The sequence below is a fragment of the Garra rufa genome, chromosome 19 (genome assembly GCF_049309525.1).
Source record: "Garra rufa chromosome 19, GarRuf1.0, whole genome shotgun sequence".
Lineage (NCBI taxonomy): Eukaryota > Metazoa > Chordata > Actinopteri > Cypriniformes > Cyprinidae > Garra > Garra rufa.
In genome coordinates this window covers 20,549,253-20,559,352 of record NC_133379.1, presented here as the reverse complement: position 1 = coordinate 20,559,352, position 10,100 = coordinate 20,549,253, and the positions used below count along the sequence as shown (strand labels likewise).

At 32.9% G+C, this 10,100-nt stretch overlaps 1 protein-coding gene across 1 annotated transcript; it reads right to left on the bottom strand.

The window, feature by feature from the left end:
* Positions 1–5,969: 5,969 nt before the first annotated feature.
* On the bottom strand, positions 5,970–9,783 carry sdf2 (stromal cell-derived factor 2). Its single transcript, XM_073824758.1, has 3 exons — positions 9,574–9,783; positions 8,014–8,210; positions 5,970–7,630 (listed from the first exon to the last, which is right to left on the bottom strand). Exons 1-3 carry the CDS (start codon positions 9,746–9,748, stop codon positions 7,334–7,336), a joined length of 669 nt encoding a protein of 222 aa, XP_073680859.1. The 5' UTR covers positions 9,749–9,783; the 3' UTR covers positions 5,970–7,333.
* Between the last annotated feature and the right edge of the window lie 317 nt (positions 9,784–10,100).

Sequence of the window (10,100 nt, the reverse complement as noted above, 5' to 3'; positions counted from 1 at the left end):
ACAGCCGAGGAAAGAAGGGTCTTATCTAGCAAAACAATGGGCTATTTTCTTTAAAAAAAAAATTACAATTTGTATACTTTTTAACCTTTAACCTCTTGTCTAGCGTTTGAGATAAAAAAGTATATAAGTTGTAAATGCTTTTAGAAAATAACCGATTGTTTCACTCCATAAGAGCCTTCTTCCTAGGCTGGGATTGTTTAGAGCCCTTTGAAGCTGCATTTAAACTGCATTTTGAAAGTTCAAACTCGGGGGCACCATACAAGTCCATTATATGGAGAGAAATCTTGAAATGTTTTCCTCAAAAAACACCATTTCTTCATGACTGAAGAAAGAAAGACATGAACATCTTGGATGACAAGAGGGTGAGTACATTATCTGTAAATTTTTGTTCTGAAAGTGAACTACTCCTTTAATCCAATCCATGCTGTTGTTTACATCTGAGTATCTCCAATATTACTGGGTAACTGACCAAATCGTGACTTACTGTAAGTGCAAACCCTGTATAAAAACCAAAGACTAAACACAAAGCAATACGTGCTTGTACCAACATAAAAAAACGTGACACATTCACGTATAGACCTTTTTCCTGAGTAAACGATGAGCAACGCCCAGGGCCGCCGCTAAGGGGGGAAAGTTAGGACAATTGCGCCCTGGCACCGCCATTACAAATTCTAACGTCAGATTGAATGCTTTTCTGTTCCGGTTTCCATAGGAACCCATTCAAATAGCGTCCATCTGTTTTTACTGTAGCTAACATCCGCTGCTTCGTGTCATCTACACACTCATTAAAGTGAGGCACTGACAAATGACGGTCATTGCGACATTGCGCTATGGAGCCATGTGCTTTTTAAAAACATTTTAATAGGTTTAACATTAGTTTATTAGCTCGGAATATACCCTAATTTGACTAGAAACAATGCAGACCGGAAATGCAAAGCATTCTTTCAGTTAAGAGTCTGACTTACTTCCGTGTTCAGGAAAAACGTCTATTGAATGTGTGTTTTAGCGCCACTCTCTGGGCATTCCACTTTGAAACTGCCGCGAAACGTGCATAAGGTACGTAATTACGGTGTGAATGTTGTTACAGTATATAAAGGCACGTATTTTAATTCTTTTAAAATGCATATTTTTTCGATAAAAATATTAAGCACCCCAACTGTTTCCTAACTGATAATAACAATACATGTTTCTTGAGCAGCAAATCAGCATATTAGAATGATTTCTGAAGGATCATGTGACACTGGAGACTGGAGTAATGGATGCAGAAAATTCAAGAATAAATTACATTATTAAACATAACAATATTGCTGTTTTTACTGTATTTTTATCAAATAAATGCAGCTTTGGTGAGCATAAGATTAAAAAAAAATCTTACTGACTCTAAACTATTCCTTAGTGTGAGCAGACGCAGATTTTTCATCGTTTGCTATATAATTTAATATACAAATGCATCGTGGCTTTCCATATTCTGCACAGCAAGTGGGATGAATTAAATTCCACACAACTCCATTTTGCAGTGCACCTTGTGCATTATGGCTGAACAGGATTTTAAATTAGAAGTCAGTTTCATTTGTGCCATTACCCAATCTCTCATTTTGTGTATCTACACAAAACAAGAGAGTATAATACTCTCTCTGATTTTAAATGTAGTATCAAGGTCTTCTAAATGTCTGCATATATTGTCTGGTTCAAATATATGACACTGAACTTCTGCGGAAGTGTCTATACTACATAGTTGGACTTTTTGGTCCATTTTGAGTTTTTATTCACTCTCAGGCTCAGAGAGTCAGTGAATGCAACATAAACTGCTCTGAATCAACCAGAACTAAACTGGTCAGTCTCTAAAAAAAAGCACTTTTTTTCTTTTACAGTTACAGTCTGTGTGTAAAATAAGTATTTGTCTACTTGTTTGTCTATATATTTATAATGTGTGTGCACATCAGTCCCCCTCCCCGTGTTTCTTATTATTGTGTAGCCTAGACTTACAGCCGTTTGTCACAATCCCTTGTATATTGCATGTGTATTTATGCATATAGTGCCACACAAAAGATTGTCTTTGGATTGTCTGTGTCATGTTTGCATGTTCAGAACACTAATGCAGTGCTTTTCCAAGGTCTGTACTGCTAGCAGGCGTTTGCTGAGAGCATCAGTCTAAATGTCTGAACTCCCATTGTTTCCTTCCTGTGAGCAAATCTTATATGAAACAGTACCAGCAAATCTGTGCCAAAATACACTGAAATACACTGAGAAAATACACTGGGAACCGTTTACTGAACAAAGTTCCTGTCAGTTTTCCAGAATGCCACAGAAAGGCTTGATTGAGGACTGGTGCATGTTATTTCGTCAGTTTGTGCTGAGGAGATTTCCAGCTTAATGGCTCCATCTAGTGGGCTACACTGAAAATGCGATGTAAAAATGGTGGTGTGACACTAGTAAAGAAGAAATGTTACCAAAAAGAAGTTGGAAACGGGAGTGGAATACAGTGTAAATTCATATATATCAATTTAAAGTGTTGCGCCTTTTTTATTTATTAATATAAAACTATTTGTTCACTATTTCTTTCAATTATCACAAAGGCAGGTTAGTGGACTAAAGTTTAGAGAGTTTTACTAGTCATTATTCTATGTATCCCCCTGCTTGTCGCCATTGTGTTAGAATCTATACATTCTACTCAAATTACCCTATAGTTTTGGGGCATTTTGGATATATAAATTGGTAAAGGTTTTATTTGCTACTGTATTTTATATTTTGTTCATTAATAATATTTATGTTTTCTATTGTTTTTTTTTTTTATCTTGAAAGATGATGGAATTTTTAATTTAATTTACTCTCAATCCAGATCCTAACTTCATCTGAATTTGAAGCATGCCAAATACAAATTTTTATATGTATTTTTTTTTAATGGAGTATATCAAAAGAAGGATTATTAATATGCAAAACAGTATACATATTGCATGCAGGATGTGGATTGACAGATTACAGCAATATGGTTTCTAAACAAAAATGTATCATTACACGTAAAGAATATGAAGAAATAAATTAAAGTTATTTATTGAACATGGCAATAAATGTCTTTGCATTCAATTATTGATATTATGGTAACCCGTTTTCACCACTGAATAATGAATAAAGAAAGGTAAGCGTAACTTTTGAACTGTAATTTTTGAGTTTATATCTGACAATTCTGAGAAAATAAAGACAGAATTGTGCGTTTGTATCAAGCATGTCGACTTTTTATAGCCTGTCTCACAATTCTGAGGAAATAAAGTCAGAATTGCGAGTTTGTCGTCTCACAATTTTGACTTTTTAACTCCAGATTTTGAGTTTGTAGCCTGTCTCACAATTCTAAGAAAAATAAAGTCAGAATTGCGAGTTTGTATCACGCAATCTTGATGTTTTACCTCTAAATTTTGAGTTTATATCTGACAATTCAGAGGAAATAAAGTCAGAATTGTGAGTTTATGTCTTACAAATCTGACTTTTTAACTCTAAATTTTGAGTTTGTAGCCTGTCTCACAATTCTAAGAAAAATAAAGTCAGAATTGCGAGTTTGTATCACGCAATCTTGATGTTTTACCTCTAAATTTTGAGTTTATATCTGACAATTCAGAGGAAATAAAGTCAGAATTGTGAGTTTATGTCTTACAAATCTGACTTTTTAACTCTAAATTTTGAGTTTGTAGCCTGTCTCACAATTCTAAGAAAAATAAAGTCAGAATTGCGAGTTTGTATCACGCAATCTTGATGTTTTACCTCTAAATTTTGAGTTTATATCTGACAATTCAGAGGAAATAAAGTCAGAATTGCCAGTTTATGTCACAATTCACACTTTTTAACTCTAAATTGCAAGTAAATAGTCAGAATTGCAAGTTTGTATCATGCAATTTTGATGTTTTAAATCTAAATCATGAGTTTATATCTGACAATTCTGAGGAAATAACGTCAGAATTGTGAGTTTGTATCACACAATTTTGACTTTTTAACTCTTTTGAGTTTATAGCCTATCTCACAATTCTGTAAAACTGTCTTACAATTTTGACTTTTTAACTCTAAATTTTGAGTTTATATTCTGATGAAATAAAGACAGCCTTGCAAGTTTGTGTCTCCCAATTTCGACTTTTTAACTCTAAATTTAAACTCAAAATTAATCTGACAATTCTGAGGAAATAAAGACAGAATTGCCAGTTGTCCCACAGTTTTGGCTTTTTAAGTCTAAATTTTGAGTTTATAGCCTATCTCACAATTCTGAGGAAATAAAGACAGAATTTTGTTTGTATCATGCAATTTTGATGTTTTAACTCTAAATTATGAATTTATATCTGACAATTCAAATTAAATAAAGTCAGAATTGTGAGTTTGTATTACACAATTTTGACTTTTTAACTCTAAATTTTGAGTTTATAGCTTATCTTTCAATTCTAAGGAAATAAAGTCAGAATTGTGAGTTGTCTCACAATTTTGACTTTTTAACTCTAAATTATGAGTTTATATCTGACAATTTTGAGGAAAAGAAATACAGAATTGCCAGTTTTAACTCTAAATTGCGAGTTTAAAAACAAGTTTATAAAGACAGAATTGCGAGTTGTCCCACAGTTTTGGCTTTTTAAGTCTATATTTTGAGTTTATAGCCTATCTCACAATTCTGAGGAAAAAGTCAGAATTGCGAGTTCATATATTACAGTTCTGACTACTTTTTACTCCAAAATGTGAATTTATATCTCACAATCGTAAGGAAATAAAGAATTACGAGTTTATATCACGCAATTTGTGAGTTTATATCTCAGAATTCTGATGAAAAAAGTCAGAAATGCGAATTTATATCTCACAGTTCTGACTTTTTACCTCTACATTGCGAGTTTGTATCACGCAATTCTGAGGAAATAAAGTCAAAATTGTGAGTTTATGTCTTGCAATGTTGACTTTTTAACTATAAATAGCGAGTTTATAGCCTATCTCACAATTCTGAGGGAATAAAGTCAGAATTGCAAGTTTGTATCACGCAATTTTGACGTTTAACTCGAAATTTTTAGTTTATATCCAACAATTCAGAGGAAATAATGTCAGAATTGTTTGTATAAAGCAATTTTGACTTTTTAACTCTAAAATTTGAGTTTATATCTGACGATTCTGAGGAAATAAAGACACAATTGCGAGTTAATGTCTCAACAGTTTTGACTTTTTAACTCTAAATTGCGAGTTTAGCCGATCTCACAATTCTGAGGAAATAAATTCGGAATTGCGTGTTTATGTCTCACAGTTTTGACTTTTTAACTCTAAATTGCGAGTTTATAGCCTTCTTACAATTTTGAGAAAAAAGACAGAATTGCGATGTTATATATTACAGTTCTGACTACTCTAAATTGTGAATTTATATCTCACAATTCTGAGGAAATAAAGTCAGAATTACGAGTTTATATCACGTAATTCTGACTTTTTAACTTTAAATTACAAGTTTATATCTCACAATTCTGACGAAAAAAGTCAGAATTGCGAGTTTATATAATCTGACAATATCCGAGTTTGTATTACGCAATTCTAAAGAAGTAAAGTCAGAATTGCGAGTCGCAATCCCGAATTTTTAACTCTAAATTGCAAGTTTGTATCATGCAAATCTAAAAAAACAAAAGTCACAATTGTGAGATAAAAATGTGTAATTACCTTCTTACGTTTTTTATTCAGTGGCAGAAACGGGCTTCCATAATATAATGATATATTTTTTTTTACTATTGTTGCCTGGGCCAGTAGAGGGAAGCATTGAATTTTCTACAAATAAGACTAATATTCTGTTTACACACTGTCAGCGTTTGAGCCACTTCATAAGCATTTCAACACCAGTGAACCTAGCAGTACAAAAGTCAAATAAATGACGTAATCTATTGGTTTTATATATATATATATATATATATATATATATATATATATATATATATATATATATATACACAAAAGCAGCACTGTTAACGAATAAACAAGTCTGGATCTCTTTAATTTAAAGCATCTACAAAACAGCATGTTCACACAAACCGTCTGTCTGAGGTAATAAACTCTAAAGGCTGTTTAATACTTCAAAATCTGTACTAATGTTTGTCAGTTGGTACTGTGTAGTTACTGTGCGTGTACAGCTATGACCCCAACCATGTAAACAGAAAAAACAGTTTACAGGTCACCTCAAATTCTACAGCATCTACAGTATATGTAATCGTGATACATGTGTAAATGGTAAAAAGGCACTTAATATAATTTCAATTACACATTCAGAGACAACAATAGATGATTTTAGTGGCACTAGTGGCAAAAATGATGCTACATATAATACTAATGGCTTTAAGCTTCACAGCTTCCTTTTAGAGAACATAGCCTAAAACATCATTACATAGCACCACATAACTGCAAGTCTCTCAGTGATATTAATGTTAATACTGCTGCAACATGAAGTAGCATTACTGCTGTAGGGTTTTCACTCTGAGGTCAGCAATTCAAGTGAATTCCAGCTTGTTCGGTATGCAATTAATTAATATTTCCTCAGTTTTAAATGTTTCCGAGAACAGCTGCAGGCCAAATTTATGATTTAAAAATGTGTTGCTGTTCATTTTTAATTAATAGTACTGGAAAGATGCAAACAGATGGCCATTCCATTTTTATGGCCATTCAACTTTCTCAAAGGTGAGCACAAATGATTGTGCTGCAAGTTAAAACTTGGCTGAACTTTTGCCTTATAATTAAGAAGTGCTTGATAAGCTAAAAGTAGCTTCCTTTTGCATTCCAAAAATCTAAATGTTTGTTTAAACCAATAATTTTCTTTTTTTTTTTTTCATTTAAATTTCTGCTTGTCCTACCTTTCAAAAGTTTAGGGTCAGTAAGATTTATTTATTTTTTATTTTTTGAAAGAATTCTCTTATGCTCACCAAGGCAGTAAAATCACTAATATTGTGAAATATTATTACAGTTTAAAAAAACAGTTTCCTATTTTAATATATTTTAAAATATAATTTAATCCTGTGATGCAAAGATGAATTTTCAGCAGCCACTAGTCTTCAGCGAGCCTTCAGAAATCATTCTAATATGCCAATTTGCTGCTCAACAAACAATATTTATTGATATCAATGTTGAAAATAGTTGTGATGCTTAATATTTTTTGTCAATAATCCTTACTGACCCCAAAACATTTGAACTGAAGTGTATGGTGTGCAATATAAGTGTTTAAAAAAATGAGCATGAGGCACAATTTGATTATAAAACTCTTTTCATAACAGCTCAAGGCTCCTCTTCTAGGCCAGTAGGTAAAGAAAAAACAATCAAGAGTCCAGCAGATTCAGCTTGTATGAAGCTCTCTCTAAAACTCAGTGTGTAATGGACTGCTGAAATCCTTGGATCCAGTCTCACTGGGTTTCATGAAGACGCCCTCCATTGTTTTCCAGTAACTGTGTGAGCTGCTGACCATCATGCCGTGCACTTCCCTCTGGCCGTGGATGGGTCTGCCGTACTGTTCTCCCGTCACAGACAGCAGAGCATCGGTAGCCGTGTGGCGGAACCGAACGGACTCATCCCGCTGCCAAATAGAGCCTGTACACAAAACAGTCCACTCGTCCAGATGGTCACCCTCGCCGTTTTCACCAAAGGCACTCACCTCCTAAATGGAAAGAGTTTTTGAGTAAAATTCCATAGCTTATCCACTTTTTTCTTCCTGTAAGACCATTTGTACATTTTATGGGTCTGGCTTCCGGTCTCATCCACGTCCAGCTATTTTTAGCTTTACAAAACAGCTAGTTTTGCTGCTTGATATTGCAAATAGGTGTGTCATACCATATTATTTTAATGTATTATCTTAATTATTAACACAGTGGTTTGTAGTGCAAACAGTTTTACCGTTTACTGCACATTGTTATTCTTCTCCTATATATTATTTCCCTATGGAGGCTAATGAGAAAAAGGTGAATTGCAATATCAAAATTCTATATACAGTACCTATACATTACAGTGTGTGTTCATTAAAAAAGAATGACATATTAATACCTGATTTGAAGAAAGAGGAGAAGTAAAGTAGTGGCTGTGTAGATTGCGGCCCGTGTTTACATGGGTCAACCGGATGTTTTGTCCACACTGTACGGGAGTCCCTCGATGGCACCCAGCATCACTGGTGCCCCGCACACTCCAATAACTGTTACTGTCCTCTACTGTGGTTACACCGGTCACTGACTGCTGACCACTACCTGGAATTAGCATTAACAGATCATAGCGAGAGTATATGAAGAAATCAATACTTTTATTCAGTAAGGATGCATTAAATTGATCAAATGTGACAGTAAAGGGATTCATAATGTTAAAAAAGGTTTTTTATTTCAAATTTTAAACCATTAAAGGATCCTGAAAAAAATGGTTTCCACAAAATATTGAGCAGCACAACTGTCTTCAACACTGATAATAATAAAAAATGTTTTTTTAGACAACAAATCGTAATATTAGAATTATTCTGAAGGAACACGTGACACTAAAAACTGTGCTGAAAATCCACCACAGCAATAAATTACATTTGAAAATATGTCAAAATACAAATCTATGATTTTAAATTGTAATAATATTTCACTATATTACTGTTTTACTGCATTTCTGATCAAATACATTACTAGTCAAAAGTTTTTGAACAGTAAGATTTTTAATGAGAAGTCTCTTCTGCTCACCAAGCCTAAATTTATTTGATCCAAAGTACAGCAAAAACTATAATTATAAAATATTTTTACTATATAAAATAACTGCTTTCTATTTGAATATATTTTAAAATAAAATGTACTCCTGTGATCTCAAACCTGAATTTTAGCATCATTACTCCAGTCACATGATCCTTCAAAAATCATTCTAATATTCTGATTTGCTGCTCAAAAAACATTCTTATTATTATGTTGAAAACTGAGTTTCTCTGATGAATAGAAAGTTCAGAACAGCATTTATCTGAAACAGACAATTTTGTAACATAAATGTCTTTATCATCACTTTTGATGAATTTAAAGCATCCTTGTTAAATAAAAGTATTAATCTCTATTTTCATTCTCCCCAAAATAAAAAGTATACTGACTTCACTGTATATGTTACAAAAGTGTTTTATTTCAGATAAATGCTGATCTTTTTATTAAAATGTACTCAACCGTTTTAAATATTGATAGTAATAATAAAAGCATATTAGAATGATTTCTAAAGGATCATGTGACACTGAAGACTGGAGTAATGATGCTGAAAATTCAGCTTTGAGCACAGGAATTAATTACATTTTAAAATATATTCCAATAGAAAGCAGTTATTTTAAGTTTATTTTAAAGTATTTTAAATACATCGTAATATTACAGCTTTTGCTGTATTTTGGATTAAATGCAGGTTTGGTGAGCAGAAGAGACTTTCAAAAACAAAACAAAACAAAACAATTTTATCGAACCAAACAGAGTGTAACTTTTAAACCCTTCAGGACGTTTACAAATGTATAATATAATATGTTTATTTAATGGCTTTTTCAAATGGTTGTTTTTCATATTCATCAAACGTTAATATCACTACCGTACAGATTTATGAATGAGAGTCGCTCACCGGATCCATAGCGAACATCGTGAGAGTGTAATCTGACGTTGTGTTTTACGTTGAGAAGCTTCACTACCGACCCGCACGTTACAAAAGTCATTTCACTACCGGAGGACAATGTAAACATACATGACAATAATACTGTTATCGGCAACTGAACCCGTAAGAACCTCAAACTGTCCATGGCTTGCTGAGCCCTATGGAAGAACTACGTTAATCATTAAACCTACATGACGTCACATGGAACGTAGGAAGCACTAAAATATAGAGCGCCGCCCTCAGACTCGGAGATGCAACATTATCGAGTTGTTTATTTTTTCTAGTAAAATCTTATTTTAAAAATATATGAAATGTTACTTACTTATTTTGCGTGAGAAAAGTTAGCTATAATTTGTCCCTGTAACATGTAAAATGTATCGGTAACGCTTTACAGTAAGGTTCAAACATTAAATAACATTAATGGTTAACATTAGATAACTAACGTTACAGTAGCTAACCTGAAATAACAAAGACAAATAATTCTAACACATGTATTA

Excerpts from the sequence above, each read along its gene's own strand:
- sdf2 (XM_073824758.1), bottom strand. The coding sequence starts at position 9,748 with ATGGACAGTTTGAGGTTCTTACGGGTTCAGTTGCCGATAACAGTATTA. Across the intron at positions 8,211-9,573 it reads CGATGTTCGCTATGGATCCG|GTAGTGGTCAGCAGTCAGTG; the intron begins GTGAGCGACTCT and ends TGCTAATTCCAG. Across the intron at positions 7,631-8,013 it reads CTCCTCTTTCTTCAAATCAG|GAGGTGAGTGCCTTTGGTGA; the intron begins GTATTAATATGT and ends CTTTCCATTTAG.